General features: G+C 55.1%; 1 protein-coding gene across 2 annotated transcripts; it reads left to right on the top strand.

The window, feature by feature from the left end:
* The first annotated feature begins 367 nt into the window (after nucleotides 1-367).
* Nucleotides 368-27,377, top strand: CTXN1 (cortexin 1). 2 transcript variants are annotated; one of them, XM_050933852.1, is made up of 2 exons: nucleotides 368-402; nucleotides 26,632-27,377. In XM_050933852.1, exon 2 carries the CDS (start codon nucleotides 26,843-26,845, stop codon nucleotides 27,095-27,097), a length of 255 nt encoding a protein of 84 aa, XP_050789809.1. In that variant the 5' UTR covers nucleotides 368-402; nucleotides 26,632-26,842; the 3' UTR covers nucleotides 27,098-27,377. The 2 variants fall into 2 exon arrangements, with proteins under 2 accessions (XP_050789809.1, XP_050789808.1); XM_050933851.1 differs by lacking the exon at nucleotides 368-402 and adding an exon at nucleotides 8,642-8,767.
* The last annotated feature ends 452 nt before the right edge of the window (nucleotides 27,378-27,829 follow it).

The raw sequence follows: 27,829 nt of genomic DNA, 5'->3' as shown, positions 1-27,829 counted from the left end.
CAGCACGTGGGTACATAGATTTTTAATGAAAGAAACGCTCCCCTTTTCTGATACAAAGTGCTCTGGTGAGCGTTGAGCTAATACAAAGGCTGGTTGCTGGGAGCCTGATTTAATTGACCAGTCCTTTAAAGGCCAGGCAGAACAAACAAACAGCTTTGCTGTCTCTCTGGTGCAATTAGCTTAGTGGAATCTAGAACCTTTGCTGCACTGGGGCTGCGGCTGTGTAGGGATCCTGGGCAGTATTAAATCAGCGCATCGCTGCCTGCAAATGCCAGACCATCAGCTGCGCGCCTTGTGGACGTTGTGTCCTGAATCAGGCTGCTCCAGCTCGGGTTGCTGCACCGGATGAAAGGAAGGAATCTGTCCAGTTTGCAACCCCCCCGAGAGGTTAGGGCAGCTGAGGTAAGGAGTCTGTTAAAGGAGGGCCAAGGAGGGGAATGTCAGTCTGGAAGAGTAAAACCGATTCCTGGGAAGGTCCCACAGCCGGAGCGCACCCTGAACCTCAGGGCGAAAGCAGAAGATTCAGGTGAAAGAGGAAGGGAGAGACTAGAAACCGCAATTCATACTGAGCTGGGCTTTTAGCCCCTGTTCGTACAGCACCAAGTGCCAGGGCCCTGGGCCAGGCCTGGGCTCCCAGCCCTACCACAATACAGGGAGGTAACAAGCCCACTGGGCCCAGCTGCTGACTGAACCCTCTTGGCAACATCCTAGCAACAGGGCCAGGAGATCCAAAGTGCAACCCCAGGGCTGCAACGTAGCACGGCTCTGGATGGGCACATGTCGGTGTGAGGCCAGAGGAACACCCCAGTGTAACAGAGAGCAGGATTTGGCCCGGGGTGGGGCACAGAACCATTGGTCCACGGGTCAGTGGGAAGCTCGTGTGTATGAACGGAGGTAGCAAACATGGGGGTCAGGTCAGAAAAGGTGGGGGAGTTGCACTGTATGTAAGAGAGCAGTATGATGGCTCGGAGCTCCGGTATGAAACTGCAGAAAAACCTGACAGGCTCTGGATTAAGTTTAGAAGTGTGAGCAACAAGGGTGATGTCGTGGTGGGAGTCTGCTATAGACCACCAGACCAGAGGGATGAGGTGGACGAGGCTTTCTCCAGGGAACTAACAGAAGTTACTAGATTGCAGGCCCTGGTTTTCATGGGGGACTTCAATCACCCCGATATCTGCTGGGAGAGCAATACAGCGGTGCACAGACAATCCAGGAAGTTTTTGTAAAGTGTAGGGGACAATTTCCTGGTGCAACTGCTGGAGGAACCAACTAGAGGCAGAGCTCTTCCGCTGCTCACAAACAGGGAAAAATTAACAGGGGAAGCAAAAGTGGATGGGAGGTAGTGACCATGAGATGGTTGAGTTCAGGATCCTGACAAAAGGAAGAAAGGAGAGCAGCAAAATACGGACGTTGGACTTAAGAAAAGCAGACTTAGACTTCTTTAGGAAACTGATGGGCAGGATCCCTTGAGAAGCTAATATGAGGGGGAAAGGAGTCCAGGAGAGCTGGCTGCAGTTTAAAGAATCCTTATTGAAATTGCAAGAATAGCAAATATGGCAGGCAACCAGCTTGGCTTAACAGTGAAATCCTTGCTGATCTTAAACACAAAAGAGGAGCTTATAAGAAGTGGAAGACTGGACAAATGACCTGGGAGGAGTATAAAAATATTGCTCAGGCATGCAGGAGTGAAATCAGGAAGGCCAAATCACATTTGGAGTTGCAGCTAGGAAGAGATGTTAAGAGTAACAGGAAGGGTTTCTACAGGTATGTTAGCAACAAGAAGAAAGTCAAGGAAAGTGTGGGCCCCTTACTGAATGAGGGAGGCAACCTAGTGACAGAGGATGTGGAAAAAGCTAATGTACTCAATGCTTTTTTTGCCTCTGTCTTCACAAACAAGATCAACTCCCAGACTACTGCACTGGGCAGCACAGCATGGGGAGGAGGTGACCAGCCCTCTGTGGAGAAAGAAGTGGTTCGGGACTATTTAGAAAAGCTGGACAAGCACAAGTCCATGGGGCTGGATGCACTGCATTCAAGGATGCTAAAGGAGTTAGCGGATGTGATTGCAGAGCCATTGGCCATTATCTTTGAAAACTCATGGAGATTGGGGGAGGTCCCAGATGACTGGAAAAAGGCTACTGCAGTGCCCATCTTTAAAAAAGGGAAGAAGGAGGATCCAGGGAACTACAGGCCAGTCAGCCTCACTCAGTCCCTGGAAAAATCATGGAGCAGGTCCTCAAGGAATCAATTCTAATGCACTTAGAGGAGAGGAAGGTGATCAGGAACAGTCAGCATGGATTCACCAAGGGCAGGTCATGCCTGACTAACCTAATTGCCTTCTGTGATGAAATAACTGGGTCTGTGGATGAGGGGAAAGCAGTGGATGTGTTATTCCTTGACTTTAGCAAAGCTTTTGGTACAGTCTCCCGCACTATTCTTGCCAGCAAGTTAGAGAAGTATGGGCTGGATGAATGGACTGTAAGGTGGATAGAAAGCTGTCTAGATCGTCGGGCTCAATGGGTAGTGATCAATGGCTTCATGTCTAGTTGGCAGCTGGTTTCAAGCAGAGTGCCCCAAGGGTCAGTCCTGGGGCCAGTTTTGTTCAGTACCTTCATTAATGATCTGGAGGATGGCATGGACTGCACCCTCAGCAAGTTTGCAGATGACACTAAACTGGGAGGAGTGGTAGATATGCTGGAGGGTAGGGATAGGATACAGAGGGACCTAGACAAATTAGAGGATTGGGCCAAAAGAAATGTGGTGATGTTCAACAGGGACAAGGCAATCCTCTAATTTGTCTAGGTCCCTCTGTATCCTATCTCTACCCTCCTGAGGTCCCTTCCAATCCTGATATTCTATGATTCTATGAATCAAGCCCAGGACAGGGCCCTGCAAAGAGGCAGTGAACCCCCGAGTGTTTGCAGGGGGCTGTACTTCAGCATGACAAAGACCCTGCCTGCAAAATGTCAGGGACATCTGGAGGTGCTGCAGCATCCAGAGCTGAATGGCAAAAAGCACAGCAAGAATTTTCACACACAAACCCAGTGCCCCCCTTTTGCAGAGCCCTGCCCGGGGGGCATCAGCAGCAGGGTTGGGGGCTTGCAAGGCTCCCTCCATTGCACCGAGAGTGAATGATGTTTGCCCAGAATAGTCCCACCCTCAGGCACATTGCAGGGGGCAGAGGCTGTTTGGCAGCAGGGTCTGAGGGGGTTATCGTGCACTTCAGGCTGTTACGTCAGGGTGGCTGGAGCAGGGGCTGGCGTTGCATTGTAATCCAGATCCAGAAATTCACCCTCATGCGCCAGAGCTGGCCGGTGCCGCACCTCGCTGAAGGCTCAGTGCAGAAGATGCAGCCTGCAGAGGTGGGTCTGGGCCATGGTGGCTCTATGGGGCCGGGGCGGGGCTCTTCCTGCGGCCTCCCCATAGGTGCCTGTGAGCTATTCTGCATCCTCGACTAGCTACAGCACAAAATGCCATGCCATCCATTCAGAGCACTGCCTAATCGCCCCCATGTCCGGTGACTCGCAGCCCCCCATTGCCCCCTGAGTGAAACCCGTTGTCCCTGCACTCAGCCAAAGGGGGAAATGGAGATGCAGGTGGGATGAGAAATCCAGCCAAACCCAGGGCCAGGGCACAGGCTGCAGCAGAACCTCCCAGAGCCTGTTGTGTTGGGAGCACAAACCTAGTTCTGATGCTGTTGCTGCCACAGCTCCAGTGAGCACTCACTCCGAGCCCACGCAGGAGAATTCTCCTGGAGAATCCTCAGCACAAACCACCTCATCAACAGAGACCAAATGACATCACAAGCAGCTTTAAACTGAGCTCATTGAAATGCAGGCATAATCCCCACGATGGAGCCGGGCTGCCGGACCCTGCCCGGTCGGTAGGGATGGAGCCGGGCTGCCGGACCCTGCCCGGTCGGTAGGGATGGAGCCGGGCTGCCGGACCCTGCCCGGTCGGTAGGGATGGAGCTGGGCTGCCGGACCCTGCCCGGTCGGTAGGGATGGAACCGGGCTGCCGGACCCTGCCCGGTCGGTAGGGATGGAGCTGGGCTGCCGGACCCTGCCCGGTCGGTAGGGATGGAGCCGGGCTGCCGGACCCTGCCCGGTCGGTAGGGATGGAGCCGGGCTGCCGGACCCTGCCCGGTCGGTAGGGATGGAGCTGGGCTGCCGGACCCTGCCTGGGTCGGTAGGGATGGAGCTGGGATGCCGGACCCTGCCTGGTCGGTAGGGACGGAGCTTGGTCAGTAGGGATGGAGCTGGGCTGCCGGACACTGCCTGGTCGGTAGGGACGGAGCTTGGTCAGTAGGGATGGAGACTGGCTGCCGGACCCTGCCCGGTCGGTAGGGACGTAGCTGGGATGCCAGACCCTGCCCGGGTCAGTAGGGACAGACCCGGGCTGCCGGACCCTGCCTGGTCAGTAGGAATGTAGCCAGGCTGCCGGACCCTGCCCGGGGGATAGGCTGGAGCAAGACACAGCTTCTTTCTGCGATCAGTCTGCACACTGGGAAACGGATTGTTATCTCGCAGCCAATATCCTGGTGTCCAGGCCAGGGGAGTGGAGGGGAGATTAACATAAGTAATTCAAGGCATCAGGGAGATGGAGTGGAAGTCCCTTCAGTTCACGCATGACAAGGCTCTGTGATGCCAGTGATGGAGACAACAGTACTGAGCCCCTGCTGCACCTGGGATGATGCCCAGTCATTGAGCCACATGAGGAGAGCAGGTGGTGGAGAGCTTGCAAAACCCTGGCTGTTGAGTGCATATGGACATCTCTGCACCTCCATGTAACCCTGTCTGCTCTCGAACGGGGGCAATGTCTGGCTGTACGACAGACTCCATCACCACTGCCCCAGCCAGGGTGAGGCAGCTGAGATGTAGCTGCCCGGGGGCTTGGGGGGACACAGTTGATTCATATATAAAAACTCCAGATTAGGAGGGCAGCTCAGCTGCAGATGGTCGATCTCTGTGCAGCCCGGGATGGAGGTGGGGGATGGGATTTTAGCTATGTAGGGGCAGCTTTCTGTAAAGATACCATATCTGGGTGTGGCTGAACTGGACTCTTGGCAAAGGGCTGCCACACTCTGCCTCAGAGAGAGCTCTATTTTGGTGGTGGGCAAGTGTCCCCTAAGGGTTTTGCAGAAATAAACCCAGCCCTGCACACACCAGTGCCAGGATCTTTACTCACATGAGTTCTCCTATTGGCGGTGAAGGATCTGGGGTCCTGGCATATATTTCCATATTGCAACCTCCAGATTCTAAGAGTGTAGGCAGAGGCCGGTCTGGCCATTCTTGCATTCCAGGAGCCATATCCAGCTGTTCATGTCTCCCAGCCCCTACAGCAGGCAGATGATTACTAAGGTCTCATTATTAATTTTGTAAGGAAGCCATTAGCATGCCTGGCGTGTCACCACAGCCAGCACTAATTAAGCCTGAGTACATATTGCATGGGCCCCTTTCAAGAACATCATTTCAATTAACAGATAAGATGGATCTTTCAGGAAATTTCCAGATATTTATGATGAATCACCTTATTGTGGGATGGGCATCGTGCTGAGGTGTATTGAACGGTGCAAGGACTTTAAATACTTCGGATTGTAATTATGCTGCCCTGGTGCTGTCCTTACTGCTCGGAACGTTTGTAAAGTAGGCTGGTTTCATGTATATTAGTAATTGTGGCAGGGTGAATATTTTATAATGTAATTTTCTAAAACTGAGTAAAAAATAATCGTCTTCTTCTTTCATATGGCAACTTAGAAAGCAACATGAAAAGTTGACATCCAAGGTTGTTTGCCCTGAAAGGCCATTTTGCTTGAGATCGTCACTTTAGTTGCTGTTCAGATGGCGAGCTGTCGCTCAGCGCTCATCACCACGTCTCTAGCACTGCTCATGCCGAAGCACTGAACGGGCAGGAACAAGAAGGAACCATTATAACCTTTACACCAAGAGTGTCCTTTGTTCAGAGCATGTCAGGGTTTTCACAGCAGCACCAGCACAAAGCTAGAGGGCTTAGCGGTGCCCCTTAAGAACCCACTTTACAAAAGTCCTGTGAGCACATGGAGACATGAGGTCTTCCCCTTGGCACCCCCGTGTGGGTCAGGATGCTAAAGCTGTCCAGGACCCTGCACATGGAACTAGGGGTGCTGGGGGTGCTACCGCAGCCCCTGGATTGGTGTAGTTTCCATTCTGTACAGAGTTTACAGTTTGGTTCAGGGGCTCTCAGCACCCCACTATACACGTTGTTCCAGCGCCCCTGGCCCTGCACGTGAAAAATCCTGCTGCTCAACAGAAGCAACAGCAGAGGCAGTCCCGGTGGAATGCTGAGGCTGGGTGAAATGTGCACAGAGGCCATTCCAGTTCCTGTGGCTGCTCGGCCCTTCTAAGCTCATAACCCCTCTTCAGGGACGCTGCCGAGTGTCCACATCGCGCCAGCAAGTGCTAGCATTCCTAGTGAGCGCTGCAATGCAATGGGTGTATTTACGGCCCTGCACTGCATGCTGCATCTCCTGCTGATGGGGCTGGTGAACCTGCTTCTCTGTGCAACTTCTAGCTCCTGGTTTGGGAACGGGGTCTAGAACATGCAGGACACCCTCTGAACTGGGCAGGTGTGTGGCTGGCAGACTCAGGGAATGGGGCACAGAGCTTTTCCCTTCCAGGTCTGTAGAGATCAGTCCATTCAGGCCAGTTCCTGGCCAGGGCAGCCCAGCCCTGTCAGTCTGTTTCTAATGCTGTGCTCAGGCTTAATTTAAACAGCCCAGCTCCCAACACTTCCCTCCAGAGCCATCTCACTGACATCCTGCCTCACTTGTCCCCCTGGCTCCCAGTTACAATCTCTTCTGCCTCCCAGAATCACTCTCCTTCATCCAGGGGTGACAGTAACTTATGGGACATACTGGTACTGCCGGAGTCCTGAGGGGGGCGTGGCCTCAATTGGAAGAGGCGTGGCCTCTCAAGATTTAAAGACCCTGGAGCACTGGCTGTGGTTGGGAGCTGCAGGACCTTTAAATCAACCCGGGGCTCCCAGCTGCAGAGGTGGCTGGGAGCCTGCGGGGCTCGGGCAAATTAAAGGGCCCGGAGCTCCGGCCACCGTGGAGCCCTAAGCCCTTTAAATCCTCACCAAAGCTCTGGCTGCCGGAGCCATGAACTGGATTTAAAGGGTTCTGGGCTCCCCGCAGCCACGGGAGCTCTGACCCCTTTAAATCCAGCCCCAGCCTGGCTGCTGGAGCCGCGGGCGGAATTCAAAGGGCTCTGGGCTGCCCGCAGCCACGGGAGCTCTGAGCCATTTAAATCCTGGCCCCAGCCCAGCTGCCATAGCCACAGGCAGGATTCAAAGGGCTCTGGGCTGCCCGCTGTGGTGGGGAGCCCAGAGCCCTTTAAATCCCTGCCGCCAAAGCTGGTGCGGTCCGGCACGGCATACTGGCTCTTGCCAGTAAGCCAGACTGGACTGTACCTGCTTACTTTCACCTCTGCCTCCATCTTTGGGGTTTACACCCTTCCGATGTACCATTCTCCTATCCCCCCCTTCCCTGGCTGAAGCTTAACCCAGCCCGAGGCCTGCACCCTGACCTGTGCTGTGACATCAGCCCCAACCCCAGGCCTGCTCAGGGGCTTGGCTCTGAATCCCCTGGAGTTTGGCCCAGACTCTGTGCAGTGTGGCAGAGTGCTCACACCAGCACTGTAGGAAGCAGGGAGCCCCCAGCTGCACACCCTGAGCAGGCAGGAGAGCTGGTGTCATGTCCACGCAGAATCCCACTGCCAGGCGAGATTGCCTTGCTTTCGGGTTTGGTGCCAGGCTCCTGGGGGGTTTGCTGAGGCCAGGCAGCTTTTCCGTGTGCTGTGCCTGCCTGCTGGACTCTCCCAGGAGCCTGTGAAACGAGGGGCGCTGGCAGCTATGGGCTGCCCTGCCGAGGTGGAGCCAGGCCGTACTTGGGGTGCAGCAGAAGCTCACAGTGACCCTGGGGCCTGGGCTGGGAGAATGGCGAGCATGGGGGAGGGGGCAGGAGCACGTGGAGCCCTGGAGCTGGCAATGCTGCAGGCCTGGCCCTGGCACGCTCCGGCTGACTCTCCCCTCTCACTGCCCAGTGGCCGGGTGGGGGCCTGGTGTGGTTACTGGCAAAGAAGCCCCCATATCACGGCTGTGACAGACAGACAAGTGGCTCCTTGGGGGCAGGCTGGGGAGACAGAGCTCCCTCGGGGGGGCAGGAGCTGCAGAAATGTGCATGTGGAGCTTGGCATGTTGCTGCCTCTGTTGTGTACGAATGAGAGCTCTGACGCGAGCCCTGAGGCACTGTGCTCCGTCCCCACCCAGGGAGTGCAGGGGGCAGCAAACGGGCGAGGAGAAGGCAGTGCCCATACGGCCCACAGGCCTGATGCAGCCCTATGGCGAGCGGAAGGCGCAGATAAAGATGTGGCCCATTGGAAGGGTTTGTGCGCTGCCCCTCAAGCTGTGGGAGAGCGGGCCGAGCGGCCTCGCAGAGCAGGGCCAGATCCAGGCCCAGGCTGGCCCCAGAAGCTCCGCACGCCCCTGCTGGGCTGGGTTCCCCTGGCTGCCAATGAGGAGTTGTCTTGGCTCCGACTGCTGCGCTCCACCTTTTATTGTAATTGATTCTGCATCGCCATAGGAACCTGCTCCAGAGCGAGCGAGCAGCGAGCAGCTGCCTCCCTGCGCTCTCCCTCTCCAGGAGCGACTCGGCTCCTTCCCCCGAGATGGCAAGCAGCGCAGTCGGGAGTCGCTGGGCGTGAGGGGCTGGCCCCCCGGTGCCAGGCAGGTACCTGTGTTTGCAGGGGAGGGCGGGACAGCGTTTCAGGGCAGTTCCTTGCGAGGGGCCCCTGCCTTATGCTGCCAGGCCTGGGAGCGTCGGGCGGGCTCAGCGGTTCTCTTGTGACAATGCCTCGTTGATTCTGAATGGCAAACTCGCCTATGCAGCCTGCAGGGCAGAACGGGGCAGAGCTCTGTGTCTAGGGCTGGGGCCAAGGAGCCACTGCTTGCATGTCCCTGGCACTGCCCATGTGCATGTGGACGACAGGATGGTGCCAGTGCTGGGTCACATGGGCTGAACTCTGAGCATGGGCTGCTTCCTGCTCAGTGCGAGCTGGGGTCTGACCGCCCGGGACTGTGCCTGGGCTGCACCAGCTCCTTCGCTACCTGAGTCTAGGGGATTTTCCCTCTTCTTGGGTCGAAGCATCACCTGGTCCTGAGCGCGACAGGGCACGGCACTATCGTCCAGGAAACCAGCAGGGAGGGCCAGTTGTCGAGGGCCAGTTCTGCATGGAGCTCAGAGAGGCAGCCAGTGACGCGATAGACGGTGTGTGATGGCAGCACAGCAGAGGGCTCCCGCCCCCGCCCTGTCTCCTGCCCCATCCTGCCGCAGGTTAGACGTTCCCTTGTGTGCCGCAGGCAGAAGGGAAACGCCGTGGAGTTGCTGTGTCAGAGATGCCAGAAGGGCAAGCGGCAGCAGAGGGGACTGGAGACCCAGGGGGAGGGGCAGGCTGTGGGCCAGGGACCCACAAAGTGACCTTTGATCTCTGGGATCCAAGGAGGCCCAGGCAGGATCACTAGAGGCTGGTGCTGGCAGCAGGACAAGGAAGGCCACAGAGCACAGTATCCAGGGGCACAGTTTGGAGCAGGAGTATTCAAAGCAGGGGGCTGGGGGCGGGGCCCAATTCTGCCCTGGCCAGTACCTTGGGTTGCTGTTTGCACCAGTGCACAGTGAGTGTGAAATGCCATGGGTCTGAGTGGCTCTGGTGTAAACGAGGATGCCTGATGCAGGCCAGGGTGGCACCAACTGGTGGGCAGTCTGGCCGTCCCGACTGGTCAGGTGCTCTGTGGAAGGGGTGGTCAGTTCTGCTTTGGCCGCAAAAACGTGGGGACATATTTTGCAAATGGGATTTCCACTAGGGATGTCACTTACCTCACCTACCACTGAACTGCCACCACCTCTGGGTGAACCCTGGCAACTTTGCCCTGGTGCAAAGTAAGACTAGATGGCATTCAGACAGAGAGTGAAGCAGAGGGTCAGCTCCAGCTGGAACCACACGCAGTTGTTACTAAAGGCAGGAACTAAACCTCTTCCAAAAGCTGGCACCTCCAGCTTGCCCCCCTACCTCCGGTGAGACTGTGCATGGGAGGGAAGGTTACACCTGCAAACCGTGATTGCCACTTCTCTTCCGCTGAGGCAGGGCTGCTCTGGGATGTAAGAACATCTTGTGGCAGTGAGTCCCCCTGTGCAAAAGTAGGTTATATGTGAAGGAAATGCCCACTGGGGTGCACTAGAGCTTTCTACGCAGTTTGATAACTATTGCTCTCTAAGCTATGGCGTGTACTGTGTGCTTTCCATTAATCTCTCAATTTGCTGTGATGCTGGCATGGCAGAGGTTGTATTTACACGGGCAGCCACCCAGTAACCCACTGGGATTCATTCGTTCGTTGGCATCAGCAGCAACGTTTACTGAAACAAGAAATCTAAAATCCTGTAAGATTTGAATGACTGATGCTCCAGGGTAATACAATAGAGCCATGCATGGGGACATGCGTTCCAGAAACGCACAAGCCAGCTGCAGCTCCGGGCAGGAGGGCCTTGGACAGCCAGAGAGGCGAAGCGAGTGGGTTCAGTTTTGGGGGTGTGCATGGGGGACAGCTTGTCTGCTGCGGCTGGAAGCAACTCATTCCACCTTTCTATTTAGTGTCTTCTGCCCTAAGAACTTGCCTGCTAGACACGAGCCCTTGTTTCCCTGCGTTCTGAGCAGGGGGTTGTTTCCTATGATGTTTGCAAGCGTGCTGAGGCTCTTAGTAGAGAGACATAATGCAACAAGAGACCAGATGTTAACAACCAGTGTCATGCAGGGCCTTAGCTTGTGAGAATCAAGTGCCCTTAAATTCCAGCTGATGCAGAGGAGGCGCCGGCAGGGTCATGCACTGACTCTAAACACCGGCACTTTGACAATGCCTAGCATTAAATCTCTTCACTGGCTGGCTATTCTTGGAGACAGAACAGTCATTTTTAACCAGTTCGCTGAACACTGGAGGTTTCCAGGATGATCCCAGCTACCAGAGACACAGGGTGTTTCAGGAAGATCTCTCCAAGGAGCTATAACCTCACAACACTCCATGGCCAGGCTACAAGAGACATGTTCAGCTGTGATCTCCTGTGGGTTACACTGTCTCTCTAGTTGGCCTCCAGTGCTTCAATCAGCACATGGCTGGAACTGTCGTCTCAGCCAGCCAGCTAAAGAAAGCACAAACCGTGTGGTATCACCTGGCTGCAAATGACAGTTGACGTAAAGCATTTTGGATGCATATTCTTCAGGGTGATGATTCCTCTGTAAATCATGAGAATCGAAACACCGAGACATTTATTTCTCACAACTTGTCAAATGAGGATTGTTAATGCGAGGACAGGAGTGACACACGTTGCTCTGGCTAGCGACTGTTATCGGAGCTGCTTTTCCATATTCAGATGTACTCCACTTTGGCCATTATTGGTGCATGCCCATATAAATGTACTGGCTCCTGGTCCCAATGGCTGGTGAATCGCAAAGACCCTAAGATTTACCAGTAACGCTATGAGAGTGAAGGGAAATCGAAGCCAGAGCTAAACCCAGCCGCTGGGGACTCTCAGTGTGTGGGCTGGGAGCTTCTGCTCCATTGACTCCATGTAGCCAATGCCCTGGCAGGATCAGGCCCTGAGCGTGGAGCTCACTGAAGCTGGGCTAGAGACTGGGCCAAAAGCTGCTCCTGGAGATCTCCTGGGCTGTTTGTCTCTGTCTCCCCAGGGCCAAACCTCCAGTGAGCTCTGGCCGAGGGGGAAACCTGCTCTTTTGCCAACCCCCCCACCCCTCCCCACATGATCCCCCAGTGACCTGTGTGGTCCGGGAATGAGGGGAGGTGCAGTGGGAAGAGCTCCCGACAAACCTGCAGGCACAGCCCCTTTCATCCAGGGGGTGCTTGGTGGACAGGTGTCTGGGCGGCCCAGGAGAGCTATGCCTTGGGGGCACCGGGCATGGCCAGGTGGGGAGGGCTCAGGTGTGCTGTCCTGTGGCTCAGTATAGCCCCTGACCCCAGGACGCTCCCTGTGAGGGCACCACTGGGCCCAAAGTGGCACAGTCTGGACACGGCGATAATTCCTCCTGCTGGCCCCAGAAATCTCCCCTGTGGGTTTAACCTGAGCCATCAGCCTTCCTCCCTCAGACCCCACAGAAACCCCGTCTGCGAGAGAGGGTCTGGGGGGTTGGGGAGGGTAGTCCTGCCAGTGTACTGGGCTGCTCCTCAACTGCCCCAGGGCTTGTCCCCAGCTCAGCAGAATTGCCTGTAGATCTTGTGAACCCTCCCCACAGCACAGGGCGGTGCAGGGTCAGGGCAGAGAGCTGTAGGAGGCTGCTGAAAACTGGGAGTGAACATTGCAGTCCATGTGTGTCTGTCCATCCGTCTGTCCATCTGTGACTTCCCATATCGAGCCTACCTTAGTATAGCCAATTTGATAGCTTTTTCAATAACTCTTCATTCTCCAGCTGAACACTGAATTCATGTTTCTGCTCCTCCAAAATATCCCTTCAGTGTCGCTGAATGTTAACAAGAATCAGTTTCCTTTTTAACTGAATTCTGTCCCTATTAAGCAACTGACATCTCACAGAGAGATTATTTTTTTAGTTGCTAAGGGAACATGAATCTTAACAAAAGTCAATCAAATATTTTTTAAATAACTGCCGAATTCATTAACTGCTTTATTGAGCTGAGTCTGTTAAAAATTCCCTGCAAATTAAGAGCCGATTCTCTGCCCCGTATGAGAAAAGCAGCATGTCTCCAGTGATGCTGGGAATGCGGGGGAGATCCTTGCTGAGCAGAGATGCCTGTGTGTAGTAACTGTGGTTTGAGGAGGGAGACGACTGCTAGCTCCGCTTAGCAGGGATGGGTCTCTGTTCATCAGAGTTAGCCCAGTGTTAGGCGAATAATGGGAACCAGGTCCCACGTGCTTCTGAGGGCCTGGCTCTCTGTTTCCATGTGGCCCCTGTGCAGCATCGCTGCCCAAAGGAGTCCTGCAATTGGGGTTCCCGGGGACAGAGGGGAGCTCCGTTGCAGCCCTGTAGAGGGGTGCGGCTGGGGAAGGGAGCGTGGCTAGAAGAACTGGGTTCCCTGTTTGCACAGCCCCCATGCTGGCTGGTTCCCATTCATCAGCTCCTCCTAGCACAGGAGGTTGTGGGCATGGAGGGCCTGGGCAGCTCTGCTTACTCAGGGCACGTCTATGCTGCGGCTGGGTGCAAACCATGCAGGGATTGGGCGGAGGAGCCATTCCGCACTGCCAGGGCCCAGCCTGCACTGGGACTTTGCAGCAATGCCTGTGCTGTTGGGCAGTCAGCAGCTCTGCCGTCTCATCCCAAGCCACGAGAGCGCACTCTTCATCAGAGCGCCACACAAAGAGGGCAGTGTCTTTAGCCCCATGTTACTGATGGGGAAACTGAGGCACAGTCGTGGCAGTGACTTGCCCAAAGTCACCCAGCAGAGCAGTGGTAGAACAGGGCACAAAGCCCCATTCTCCTGAGTCCCCGTTTGGTGCTCTACTCACTAGGCCACACTGCCTCCCTCGGAGGCTCTGGCCTGTGCTGGGGCAACGTGGTGCTTCACTGCCCATGGGGGCTCTCCTTACTGGATGAGTGCCCACTGCCAGCTCCAGTCAGTCACTCCCTCCACTCCTCGGCAGGGGCCAGTCCCAGCCTGTCCCCTGGCTGGGGGCCCCTTGCCCTGGGAATGCATGGGGTGTGTCCCCCACAGCCTGCTTTTTGTGACACTCTGCTTAGTTTTGCTTCCTGCTTCTCACTGAGCACGTTTCCCCAGCCACAGGTGGCAGCTCTCCCTGAAGCAAGGCCAGCAGTGCTCACAGGGCACCCACCGCTCCTCCTGGGCGACATGAGGCTGCATGGGTCACTCCCAGAGGAGTCAATGAGGAAGGTCTTCAAGAGGAGAGGCTCTGAGTACAACTCTGCCACTTCATCACCAGCACTGGGGGAAGCAGAGGCAATTCTGTCTGCATCCAAGTCTGGGCTGGGTGGACCTCAGAATGTTGGAACAAGCAGATGGCGGAGACCCAGGAGGGAGCCCTGGAATAATAGCAAACCAGGGGATCAATAATGCACTGACCATATTGTTCTCTACCACAAATAACAGAAAATACAACACACAGAAAGGAGAGAGCAACTGGAGAGACAGCCTGCGCGTGGGCAGGGCAAGCGTTTCAATGTGTTTGCTCTTGGAACCGCTACAAACTAACAATGGGCTTGAGCTAAACAGCTCAGCATGGCCAGCACTTGCAATTTTATTGCAAACCTCACAGTATTTGAGGTTTCACTTAAAGCCCCAGCTCCTAGAGTTGGGGGATTCCGGGGGATTCCGGGAAACTCTCAACTTTCATAAAGCAAAGGAATTCGCTAGCCCATGTGGCTGGGAACACCTGGCCCCCTAAGGGCTCTGAAAGTCAAAAGCAAAGAAACAGAACCTGCCAAGCTGTTATATTTAAAAATATCTCCTAATTTTGTCAGGCTAATGGGCATGGCACCCGGATCCCAGCCATGCAGCCCTTTGCTACAGTGGGCCAGACACTTTGCACTCTTCCCTGTTTCTAGTGTGCAAATAAAGGACTAAAGGCTGTTCGGGATGCCCCAGGGCTAGCGCCCACAGCTCTCTGCTTTGCCAGGCCTGGTGCCCTGAGCCCCCTAAAGGGGCAGTGACCACTAATGAGGTTTCAGAGCAATGGAGTGGAAGAGGCCCCCATGTACTTGCCTGGAGGAGCTCCATGGGGCAGGGTTACCCAAGTTCCTGTCTCATGGACGTCCCCCATGGGTCAGGAACTACTGAGATCTTGCATTGTCTGTGCCCCAGCAGAGCTGTCTGTGCACATGGGGCCGCCCGCTCCCAGCTGCATGGCAGACATTGCACATGATGTCCGCGATCCCCTTTTCCTTCATGCCAGGATCTGCATCACTGAAGATGTGCAGGCTCCTCCTCCTGCCCTTCACCATACCGGGGGCAGGGGTAGCTGCCGGTTTGCTCTGCAGGGCTTGGCCACCTGGTTCTGTGCCAGGGAGGCAGGAGTTAACTGAGCCGCGATTTCATCTTTCCTCTGCAGTGAAACTTGTAGCTCCTCAGCTGCTGGAAGGCTGAATTCCTGCCTGGGCAGAGCACACAGGGCGCTCCGGCATCAGCAGCTCTGGCACTGCCTGCTGGAAATGGGTTGCTAAGGAACATGACTCCTTCAGTGGCCACGCTGGTCTCTCCTACGCCCCTGTGAACGCCCAGGCCTGAGGTGCTGACTTCACAAACAGCCCACGTAGGGGGCGAGGCTGCAGACTGAGGCACTTGGGCCCAGGGGGGTGTGGAGCAGCCCCCTCCAGAGCACAGGGCACTGTCTGGTGATGGCAGATTGTCATCCAGTGCTGACAGGAGGAGAGGAGGGGGGAGGACAGGAATGCAGGAGAGCTTGCATGGCGGGGGGAAGGGGTTCCCCACGCCAAAGGCCAGCCTGCCCTCCTGATCCCATCTTCCCATGTGTGGGGCTCAGATGCCTAATGGCCCACTGTATGCTGCGCGAGCACAGCAGCCTGCCAGCCAGGGCCCCAGGACAGTGAGGCTGCCCTGCTCATGGTGATGGGACTGCATCCCGGAGGAGACCACACTTACCCTGAGCCTAGATGGGAAGCCCACACCAGGAACTGAACCAAACCAAGCCTGCCACCAGGAGAAAGTTGAAAGCCTGCAACCAGGAGAGTCCAGGGCTGAGACTGTCACTTCAGTCGAGACGGGAGGCACTCAGAGGGGCCAGGTGAGAAGATGTCAGGGAACCAGATCCAGCACCATGAGAGGCCCCAACAGATTCCTTGTGCCAGGAGCACATGGTGGAGCTGGGCAAGGGCAGGAATGGAGGGATGGTGACAAATAAAGGCCGAGTGGGGGCACCAAGGCCTACATGGCTCTGAGAAGGGAAATGCTGCGCAGAAACCCACAATGAGAACAGAAAATAAGAACGGCCAGACTGGATCAGACCAAAGGTCCATCTAGCCCAGTATCCTGTCTACCGACAGTGGCCAATGCCAGGTGCCCTACAGGGAATGAACAGAACAGGTAATCAAGTGATCCATCCCATCACCCATTCCCAGCTTCTGGCAAACAGATGGACCTACCCTCCATGAACTCACCCAGTTCTTTTTTGAACCCTTTTATAGTCTTGGCCTTCACAACATCCTCTGGCAAGGAGTTCCACAGGTTGACTGTGCGTTGTGTGAAGAAATACTTCCTTTTGTTTGTTTTAAACCTGCTGCCTATTAATTTCATGTGGCGACCTCTAGTTTTTGTGTTACAAGAAGGAGTAAATAACACTTCCTTATTTACTTACTCCACAGCAGTCATGGTTTTATAAACCTCTGTCGTATCCCCCCTTAGTCATCTTTTTTCCAAGCTGAAAAATCCCAGTCTTATTAATCTCCCCTCAAACGGCAGCCGTTCCATACCCCTAATAATTGTTGTTGCCCTTTTCTGAACCTTTTCCAGTTCCAATATATTTTTTTTGAGATGGGGACAACCATCTCAAAACACATCTGCACACAGTATTCCAGATGTGGACATACCATGGATTTATATAGAGGCAATATGATATTTTCTGTCTTATTATCTATCCCTTTCCTAATGATTCCCAACATTTTGTTTGCTTTTTTCACAGCCGCTGCCATAGGCGCCGACTCTGTAGGTGCTCTGGGCCTGCAGCACCCATGGGGAAAAATTGGCTCCCCATCCCCCCTGCCTCACCTCACCTCACCCTTCTCCCCTGAGCACACCACATCCCCACTTCTCCTCTCAGTACTTGCTGCCGCAAAACAGCTGTTTTGCAGTGTGACAAGCTCTGGGAGGGAGTAGGGAGCAGTGGGAATGTGGCGCGCTCAGGGGAAGAGGTGAGGCTGGGGCGAGGATTTGGGGAAGGGGTTGGAATAGGGGCAGGGACTTTGGGGAAGGGGATTGGAATGGGGACAGAGCAGGGGCGGGAGGGGGCAGGGCCAGGGTGGAGTCGAGGGCAGAGGGGAGTCGAGCACCCACCGGCACCAGCAGAAGTTGGCACCTAAGACCGCTGCACATTGAGTGGATGTTTTCAGAGAACTCTCCACCATGACTCCAAGATCTCTTTCTTGAGTGGTAACAGCTAATTTAGACCCCACCATGTTATACGTATAGTTGGGATTATGTTTTCCAATGTGCATCACTTTGCATTTATCAGCATTGATTTTCATCTGCCATTTTGTTGCCCAGTCACCCAGTTTTGAGAGATCCTTTTGTAGCTCTTTGCAGTCTGCCTAGGACTTGACTATATTTAGTAGTTTTGTATCACCTGCAAATTTTGCCACCTCACTGTTTACCCCTTTTTCCAGATCATTTATGAATATGTTGAATAGGACTGGGCCCAGTACAGATCCCTGGGGGATCCCACTATTTCTCTCTCTCCATTCTGAAAACTGACCATTTATTCCTACCCTTTGTTTCCTGTCTTTTAACCAGTTACCAATCCATGAGAGAACCTTCCCTCTTATCCCATGACTGCTTACTCTGTATAAGAGCCTTTGATGAGGGACCTTGTCAAAGGCTTTCTGAAAATCTAAATACACTGTATCCACTGGATCCCCCTTGTCCACATACTTGTTGACCCCCTCAAGAATTCTAGTAGATTGGTGAGGCATGATTTCCCTTTACTAAAACCATGTTGACTCTCCCCAACAAATTATATTCATTTATGTGTCTGACAATTTTGTTCTTTACTATAGTTTCAACCGGTTTGCCCAGTACTTAAGTCAGGCTTACTGGCCTGTAATTGCTGAGATCATTTCTGAGATCACCCCTTTTAAAAATTGCCATGTTATCTATCAGCCAGTCATTTGATACAGAATGAGCTGAATGAGGTGGAGCAGGAAGCTGGAGGGGCCTGCGGAAGTGGGACAAGGCTCTAGGAGAGTGCCGCTTCCTAGGCCGGGCCGAGCACAGCGCCCAGCTGGAGGGTTTACACGTTCTCCTTGAGGGGCCTGGAGCCACCCCAGTTGCTTGGCCCTTTCATTGTGGCCCTGGGGATGTCTTGTGTTAAAAGGTAAAAGCTGTTTGATTTGAGGAATGTGTGTGGGGAGCAGAGTGGTCCTGTGGCAATCAGGACACTTGTGTTCCACCTCATTGTGATACCAACTCCCTTGGGCCCGGGGGGAAGGCTGGCTGGGCCTCAGTTTCCCAGTCTGTACAACCTGGCTAAGAACTGAGTGCACAGGGTGGTAGGCTGTTCTGCACAGATCCCTGGGAGCAGGGGGGCTTGGAGCACATCTGGGGGAACTCAGCATGCTGCAGCATCAGCCACTGCAGTCTCCCAGGCTGTTGAGGGTCACTCACAAGCCAGTGTCTGGGATCAGTGCCTGACTTTGCAGGAGCAGTTCAGTTGCGGCTCATCCCCGCTGGCTGCACAGGGCTGTCCCAGGAGCAATGATTACAGGAGTCTGTTCCTTAGAGCGGGAGCCAGGCTGGGAGTGGCGGTGGAGTCCTGCACAGGCAGGTGCTGGTGATTCTGGGTTTGGTTCAGGGCTGGCTCTGTGTGGGGGTGATCAGTCATGAGGCTGACACATGTTGTCAAGGAGACATTCCCGTCACATCCTCCGCTCGCTCGGAGCTCTGGAAATCTGGGCTTGTGTTTTAGAAAGCGTGAGGTGCCTGCTTGGCTGCCTGTGGGTGCTGAGTAACTCCCCTCCCCCACCCGTGAGCTCCGCAGGGCTCAGCCCCCTTCCCCTCAGCATGGTACTGAGGGATGGGATGGGATCCAGGCTGGCAGCAGTGGGATCTGCAGGTGTCTGGGTCGTGATGTGCAGTGGGGGAGGGCAGCACGTACACTGCGATGAGCAGCTGGGATCCTCTATGAGGGGCGTGGGGGACAGTGTGCGGCTGTCCCCATGTTCAGGATCCCTCTGGAAGGGTCGTGGGTCAGTGTCGCAGGTGGGATTGGGGCCCTGCAGAGAGAACCGAGCCCTCCCCACCCTACACAGGCTTTCAGCCCTTCTGTCTGGGGGGCAAAGGGGGCAAAGAGCGAACAGGAAGGCAGGGGTGAGAGGGCAGATGGGCCAGAGCAGAGGTGAACTGAAAGGCAGGAGACCATCCTGCTCACCTCTTGAGAGCCCCCATGGGGCACTGCTCTTAAGGCTCGTTCTGCCAGGCTGGGCGGAGAAGCCAAGTCTCAGGGTCTGATAGCAGGAGGGAAAGGAGGAGAGAAAGGGGAAATATTGTGGGGGGCATTAGCCTCCCCCAAAGCTTCTGTGGGGAGAAAACAGGTCCCTCTTCTCCCTCCTGGACTGGGTAGGTGAGACCCAGGCCCCTGCCCCTCGACTTGGGCCTTGAGCAGTTTCAGCCCCTGCCCTGGGTCTGTGTGTGTTGGGGACCCCTGGACCCCAACTCCCCTGTATCCAGGCCCTCTTGCAGTGAGCGCCTCCTGGTGCTCACAAGGGGTAAGGTAGATGCTTTCCCTGCCTTGTGTGCCCTACACTAGGAGGATATTGGATTGCTTCTTTGCTGGGCGACTTCCCAGGGCCGATGAGAGGGGGGGAAGCCAGTACAAATTACCGGGGCCTGGCTTCCCTGGCTTCGTTGGCCCTGTTTAGCTGGTCCACCCTTACTGGGGGGCCCGAAAATTTTTTTCACGGGGTCCGAACCTGCTCTCGGCAGCCCTGCGACTCCCTCCCCCCTTGGGGTCCACTGTGTTGCCTCCGGGGTGCTGAGGAAGCAGGGGACTGAACCCTGAGGTGCAGGCTGCCAAGGGCAGAGTAACGCCTCGAACTCAGGGCCAGGCTCAGCCTGCTTCCGGCCAGCTAATGCTGGCTCTGTCTTCTCACCTGGCTTCGATCCTGCGCTGCCTGAGCACCACACATGAGCTGGGCAGCAACTGACTGTGGAGACCTCCATTAATTACGGCCCCTTACATGAAGTAGCTGACGATTAATGCGCTAGCCCCATGTGAATTCCAGTGGGGGCTGCTCCCTTCAGCAGAGACACCGTGGTGCAGAGTCCCCTGGGATGGACCCCCAAGGGTGACTTCCAGCACGGGACTGCCAGCAGGCCAGCATGTCCTTCCCACGCAGTAAGAACAGGAGTACTTATGGCACCTTAGAGACTAACAAATTTATTTCAGCATGAGCTTTTGTGAGCTACAGCTCACTTCTTCGGATGCACAGAATGGAACACACAGACAGGAGATATTTATACATACAGAGAACGTGAAAAGGTGGAAGTATGCATACCAACAGGAAGAGTCTAATCAATTGAGATGAGCTATTGTCAGCAGGAGAAAAACAACTTTTGAAGTGATAATTGAGATGACCCATAGAAGGTGTGAGGAGAACTTAACATAGAGAAATAGATTCAATTAGTGTAATGACCCAACCATTCCCAGTCTCTGTCTAACCTAAGTTAATTGTATCTAATTTGCATATTAATTTAAGTTCAGCAGTCTCTCTTTGGAGTCTGTTTTTGACTTTTTTTGTTGCAAAATTGCCACCTTCAAGTTTGTCACTGAGTGGTTAGAGAGGTTGAAGTGTTGTCCCACTGGTTTTTGAATGTTATGATTCCTGATGTCAGATTTGTGTCCATTTATTCTTTTGCATAGAGACTGTCCAGTTTGGCCAATGTACATGGCAGAGGGGCATTGCTGGCACATAATGGCATATATCACATTGGTAGATGTGCAGGTTAAAGAGCCCCTGATGCTGTGGCCGATGTGATTAGGTCCTATGATGGTGTCACTTGAATAGATACGTGGACAGAGCTGGCATCAGGCTTTGTTGCAAGGATAGGTTCCTGGATTAGTGTTTATGTTATATGGTGTGCGGTTGCTGGTGAGTATTTGCTTCAGGTTGGGGGGTTGTCTGTAAGCGAGTACTGGCCTGTCTCCCAAGATCTGTGAGAGTGAGGGATCATCTTTAAGGATAGGTTGTAGATCTTTGATGATGCACTGGAGAGGTTTTAGTTGGGGGCTGTAGGTGATGGCTAGTGGCGTTCTGTTATTTTCTTTGTTGGGCCTATCCTGTAGTAGGTGGCTTCTGGGTACCCTTCTGGCTCTATCAATCTGTTTTTTCACTTCAGTGGGTGGGTATTGTAGTTTTAAGAATGCTTGATAGAGATCTTATAGGTGTTTGTCTCTGTCTGAGGGATTGGAGTAAATGCGGTTGTATCTTAGAGCTTGGCTGTAGACAATGGATCGTGTGGTGTGTCCTGGATGGAAGCTGGAGGCATGTAGGTAAGTATAGTGGTCAGTGGGTTTCCGGTATAGGATGGTGTTTATGTGACCATCACTTATTAGCACAGTAGTGTCTAGGAAATGGACCACTTCTGTGGCTGGGCGTCTGCCAGGGCTTCTCGCTGGGGCATCCAGGTGCCTTCTGCATAAATCCAGAGCCATCATTTCTGTCACTAAGCAGCCCAAGCCCCAATGCAAGCCAAGGGGCTGCTTTCCAGCAGTAACTCCAACCCAGCGTCTCCCATCACTAGATCTGATGGTGGAAGCAGAGTCCCTGGTCAAGGGCTCTCCCGTGAGGATGCTCGGCTCTTTGGGACCCCCCCCTCCAGCCCCCAGCCATGGTGCTGTGCATTGGAGGCCAGTGTCTTAGCCTTTTGCCAGCTAACGTATTCCAGGCTTGGGTCCAAGCTTCAGAAGTGGAGCTAGGAATGGGGAGGCGGCCATGCACGGCACAGTCCCCATGGGGCATGCGCCCATCCGTGCCTGGCTTAGCCACTCTGGTCTGAGCCCGGCTGATCTCGGCAGCAGATGGGGCTGGAAGCTCCCTGGGGTTCGAAGGACTGTGCGCCTCAGCCCCTGTGGCACTAACCTTGGGCTAAGATGTGACACTCTAATCCCAAGACTTGCCCAGGCCTGGTTCCGGGGCTGCCAGGTGTCCCATAACTGGTGGGCCGGCAGGGGAGCGGCCCAGGCAGGAGACTGGCCTGCAGCATGGCATTTGCTCTGCTGTGGGGACGGCGAAGGAGTGATTCTGCTCCATGGCCCCTGCAGAGCCTGTCCAGTAGCGCAGGGCGGCTGTGCACAGATAGGTGCCTATATCCCATTGGCTTCAAAGCCTGCCAGGGCCCTAACCTGCTTGGGTGCTTATGACAGTCCCACTAGGTCCCTCTCTGTGCCTGGAGGCATCTAAACCACTGCGTTATGCTGCCCAGGCCCTATGGGGACAGTTACACAGTAAAGCTGGTACTTCGAGGAGCATGGGGCAAGGGTCTCTTGAGGAGAAAACCTTCCCTTCTGCTGACGGAGCAAAGGGTCTGGCAGCCCCCTGCCCCAGGGGTGAGCGGCTCCTCCCAGCAGCAGCCTGGCCTGGCTTGCTGTGCTACCCTGCTCCACGGTGGAGGTGGATGACATCTGGGTAGTTCTACGGCTCTGGCCTGGACACCGAGCCACTTTCTTACCTCTCCTACCCCCCTGCCCCCCTCTCCCCCAGATGCTGCTGCCCTTCGTGGGTTTGTTATTAGACATTTCCTGACCCAGGGTAGCCAAGAGACAGTGCCCCAGAAGCTCCCCAGCCAGGGAGGGGGTGGCTGTTCATAGAATCATAGACTCTCACGGTTGGAAGGGACCTCAGGAGGTCATTTAGTCCAACCATCTGCTCAAAGCAGGACCAATCCCCAACTGAGACCTGCCCCGTTCACTGAACCAGAGTGACCCCAGCTTCTCTAGCACTTTGCATGGAGCAGCCAGCGGGATCCAGGTTCTTCCGCTTGTTTAGAGATGCACAAGGAGGGAGCACAAACACCCAGACACAGAGGGCCCAAACGTGGCCTTCAGCCACCAGCCTTGAATGGAGCGGTGGGGGCTGAGGGGCAGGTGGAGCTGGCCTAGTCCTAGTGCCTCCCCGTGCACTGGGGTTGCACAACTTACCCCAGCTGTTGAGTGGCACAGGCTGCTCCCCTGGCACCAGCCCCAGGCCATAGGCTGGTGTGGAGGGGAGGCAGCCATGGCCCTTCCTCCTCCTCTGGACCCAGCAGGAGGGCACAGCTCCACAGAGTGTGTGGGGACCAGGGGGCTGCTGTAAGCCGCCCCTGCACAGCCACATGGGGGCAAGTTTCTCCATCACCTTTGGCCCATGCACAGCCTGGCTGGACCAGAGGGAGACCCAGAGAGACAGAGGCACAGGGAGACTAAGATATGCGACCCCCAGCCCCCAGCCCAACAAGCACATACCTAGGGACTTATACATACACACCCCGCCACGTGGTGCCCGCACGCCCCGGGACATGGCAGTCTGGCTCTGCACCATTTCTCTAGCTCAAGCTGGCCTGTGCAGTTAGTGTCTCCTTGCTTTGGCTGGAGGTCGGCACGCTGGGAGTAGCGTGTGCAGCCCACTGCACAGATAGGGGCACGTTGCCCGGCTGCTGCACAGGAACCGCTCCGTCTCTGGGCTCAAGCAGGCAGGGTGCACTTCACAGCAGTGCTTGGGGACCATGGGGTTTGGCAGGGCTGGTGCCTTGGTGCACTGCCGAGAGCAGAAAAGTGCAGCTTCTGCTCCTGGGGCGGAAGAACTTTGCACTATAATCCTGGCAGTGCCTAGAGGGAAGGCCCAGGCTGGGCAGCGGCTCACGGGGAGCCGTGGCAGGTTGGCAGTGCGGCTGGAGTTGCCAGGACTGGTTGCTGTGGGCTGAGCCAGTGTCAGCACTGATGCCTTCCCCACATTCTGCCCCAGTTTGCTCTTAGCTAGACCCTCTCAGAGCCTAGTTGTCAGGCTGGGGGATGGACCGTGAAATGCCACCTTGCACTGCCTGGGGCCGTCCCTGTGTCCCCCGATGTCGGTGACACAAAACGCTGCAGGCGTTTAGTGCTTGGGCCTGATTTGCCTGCTCTCCGAGTAGTGCCAGACGAGTTACACCGCAGAGGGGCAGGCCTGGGCTTTGCTTTAACATGAAGACACTCCAACTGCAAGTGAATTCAGTGTCCTCAGAATGTGAGGCAGGTACTATTCTCCTTGCTGCTACCCATCCTGCTGGGTGCTGTACAGACACCTGGGGCGAGACCAGCTCTGCCCCAGAGAGCTCAGTCTAACACTTTCCCAAGGTCCCACAGCCGTGGCTGAGGTGGGAACAGAACCCAGGTGTCCAAGCCACTAGCCCATACTGCTAAAGGGGCCTTTGTCTTGGCTGCTTTGTGAAGTGGGCTGACCCACCGTGGGCCTGTCGAGGCTGGCCTGCTCCTGGTGACCCCTGTGGATGTTAGAAACGCCCTCCCACCATGAAGGGGAAATGCAGGGAATGACAGAGGCCAAAGCAAGCCCGTTCCCTGCTGTGCGCCAAGATCTACCCGCAGGTAACATGGCCCAGAGCCCGGCAGGAGGGGCTGAGTGTTTGCTTCTTCAACCACAAATCTCACTGCTCTAAGGAGTCTTGAGCATCAACCTTTGCCCTGAGGTCGAGCTCAGAGCCCTCAATCACCAAGTGTGGGGGATGGGGAGGGGGAATTTCCTTACAGGTTTCGGTAACACCCCTCGGAGAGGCCTCTGCTCATGTCAGTCATCGTGGGTCGTGTTCGAGTGATCAGCTCTGTGCAGTCACCCAAGGAAATAAGCTGCCAAAGCCCCATCAGATGACATGTGCTGGGGGGGTTTTGCTTGGTCTCTGGGAACGAAGGGAGTGAAGGCAGTGCTGGACTGAGAGCCCTAAAGTGGCCTCTGCGCAGAGCGGGCACACCATGGGGCAGTGCTAATGCAGCCCTCCCCATGCTGCCCATCAGTGCCATGGGCTGGCAGCCCTGGGCACACAGTGGAATGCACACTCCGTCGCAGCTGTTCCAGGTTTACAGCATCTCCAAGCATAGCATGAGCCTGCAGGGAGGTGGGCACATGGATACCTGGTGTCAGGAGCTGCACGTGGCATACCATGCTCAGTATCGTCAGCTCCAAGGGTGCAGCAGGCAGGAGACAGCCCCCACCGCCATGAAAATCAGGAGCTATAAAGAATGCATGTCGGGCTGTCTGTGCTGTTCGCTTTTTCAGCCTTTAGGTCGTGCTGAGGGACCAGATTTTCAAGCTTCCCTCAGCAAGCATGAGGGCTGGAAAGGCACTTTGAGGAACGGCAGCTGAGATTTGCCCCTTATCTCAGGGCTCCAGAAGCTGGGACTTGAAGAGAAACAAGACTCACACCAACATGACAGGAATTGTCCCCATTGTGATTCATCCCTGAGTTCCTGCATTGACTCATTGCAGGGCCTTAGATTCCTGTGTCTCTGAGCAGTCTGCCCACCCCATCCAGCGAGTAGAGCTGATGGCTGGCAGGCAGCATGGGTCATTGTCTCTACTGAGTGGGGAGATCAATTGGGGCAGTGTGGTGGCCTTGGGCTGATGTCCTTTCTGATGTCTGTGCTTCTCAGCAATGGGGAATGTTTCACAGGAACAATCTGTGGGCTAGACTCTGCTCTGAGTTATACCAGTGTAAATCCAGAGTCAGTCCAGTTACTCTGGATTACCCTGGTGTGATGGAGGTCAGACTGTACCCCTCTGCATGGCATCTGAAGCCACGGGCTTTGCAGGAATGACAGCAGCAACATCCTGGCAAGGTAAAATAAATGGAGTGGGGGTAGGGTTCAGATATTTTGCTTTTTGAAAAAACGTTGGGAAGCAAAATATTTTGTTAACAACTAAATTCTCTTGCAAAAAAAAATTGTTTTCAGTAGAATCCTGATGTTAGGTAATAAAGCAAGTCCTCACTCACCTCTCCAGCACCTGAGTTCGTGCGGAGTTGGTATGGGGCACACAATTCTGTCAGAGACCAGACACCAATGCGTTGATCAACGGGCTCACACTATCCTTAGCTCTCAAAGCTTTAGATTAAGTGTGGCCCCTTTATTAGGGGTGAGCATCAATATTTATACACAGAAGTAAACAAAGTGATTAACAAAAGATAATGGTCATGCATAATCAATCAAGATTTTACAGGAAAAGCAAGTTTAACAAGTAAATGCATAGAGATAAAGGCTAATGGCTACTTGAGAAAGGGGGTGTCATGAGTAGTTTGCAGGTCAGTGCTTTGTTCGATAAAGGGTTCAGAAAGGATTATGCAGAGACGGCCAGTCTGGGTGTGTTTTGGCTCCCCAAAGTTCACCAAAAGTTTAGACCCAACACTGATTCCAGCAAAAAAATTTTTCATGTGAAGCTTGTCAGCCAGATCTGCTATTTATCACTCCCTGCTCCCTGGAGAGGGATGGTTCTCCAGTTAGGCAGCAGACCCAACTCCCTGTGCCCTAGGGGAGCAGTTGAGCTCTGGCAGTAAAGGAGATAAAAAAGCAGAAGTGACAGATCTGCAAAACCCATTGCTGGGGCAGGCTGGGCAGGGCCCATTTGTGTCTGATGCAGGATTGCTCAGAGTTCTGCGTGGGCTCCCAAGGGACGTAGTGCTGCCCGCATTGGAGAGGCATGTTACTTGCAAAATAATGCAAGCAGTTGGGTCTGGGTGCAGCAGTGCTGAGACAGCAACTGGGGCGGAGGGTCAGGAGCAGCGGGGCAGGGACAGCCCTGTGCTTTAGCAGAACATGTTGAATGTGTTGGTGTGTGGGCTCCCTACAAACAGCCTCATGCCCTTCTCTTTCCCTCTCAGGAGCTCTTGGCTGGAGTCGTGTGGCCCCATTTAGCCCTGGACTAGCCCTGGGCAGGCGATTGCTCTCTGAGCACTGGCACAGCTGCAATCCAGAGCTGGCTCCATCCCCAGGTGGCTGCCAGTGTGCTTGTGGGCTGGGAGGATGGCTGCCGTGTGACCAGCCCGCACCCTGGCCCAGCTCCCTGCGTGGCGGGCGTGCTACGGCACGGCAATGAATGATGCGTCAACGATGGATTACGAACTGCTGTCCCCCTCCCTGGTGGAGCCCCCCGCCACCGGCCTGGGCATGGACGCCGAGCAGAAGACGGTCTTCGCCTTCGTCATCTTCCTCCTGGTCTTCTTGGTGATGCTCATGGTGCGCTGCTTCCGCATCCTGCTAGACCCCTACAGCCGCATGCCCGCCTCCTCCTGGACTGACCACAAGGAGGGGCTGGAGAGGGGCCAGTTCGACTACGCGCTGGTGTAGTGGGGCCAGGAGCTCAGTGCGCCACCCCTGCCCCTGCCTTTCTCTGTAGAACTCTACCCTGCCCCCCAGGGATGCTGCCAGCTGGGAGCGTGGAAGGGGCCTGCCTGGGTTTGTCTCTTTTCTAGGCACTTCTCCATTTTCTCCTCAGGCTGCAGCACCGTGCACGGCTTGGATATTTGGGGGGTCTGGTGAGGGGGTGTTTGGGGTGGGACGGGCCTGGCGAGCCCTTGATTCAAAACAGGCCCCCCTCCCCCAGATGGCATTCTACCGTGCTTCTCAGTGTTGTGTGCTATGGGGGTGGGCATGGGGTGGGGCCTATTGGGGTGGAGTGGGGCAGGGCAGGTTTCTCAGGGTTTCTGGGCTGGGTGGCTCTGTGCCAGACACGGCCTGAGCATGGTGTCTGCCGTTGTCACCCAGGACAGGGCTGTGCGGTTCTGTGTCCAGGTGGCCTCACTGCTGAGGCCTGGCTGTTGAGGTGGGGGGTTGTGATAGGCACCTCAAGTGCTGGCTTCTGTGACTTTCCCATTGGTTTAACAGTCCCCAGGCAGGGTACCCCATGCCATGTCAGATGGATGCTGCCCGTGCCTGCCCCATGCAGCCATTGCCCCACATACGAGGCAGCCCTCCTTGGTGGAGCACCCCCTATTGGCCCCGCTCTGCATTATGCTGTAGCGAATGCCACCACCCCCAGCTGGAGAAAATGCCTCTGACCAAAGGTGCAGCCCTGCAGCC

Source organism: Gopherus flavomarginatus, chromosome 24 (genome assembly GCF_025201925.1).
Source record: "Gopherus flavomarginatus isolate rGopFla2 chromosome 24, rGopFla2.mat.asm, whole genome shotgun sequence".
NCBI classification, from domain to species: domain Eukaryota; kingdom Metazoa; phylum Chordata; order Testudines; family Testudinidae; genus Gopherus; species Gopherus flavomarginatus.
The sequence above is the reverse complement of the archived record's forward strand: the minus strand, read 5'-3'. Positions and strand labels throughout refer to the sequence as shown.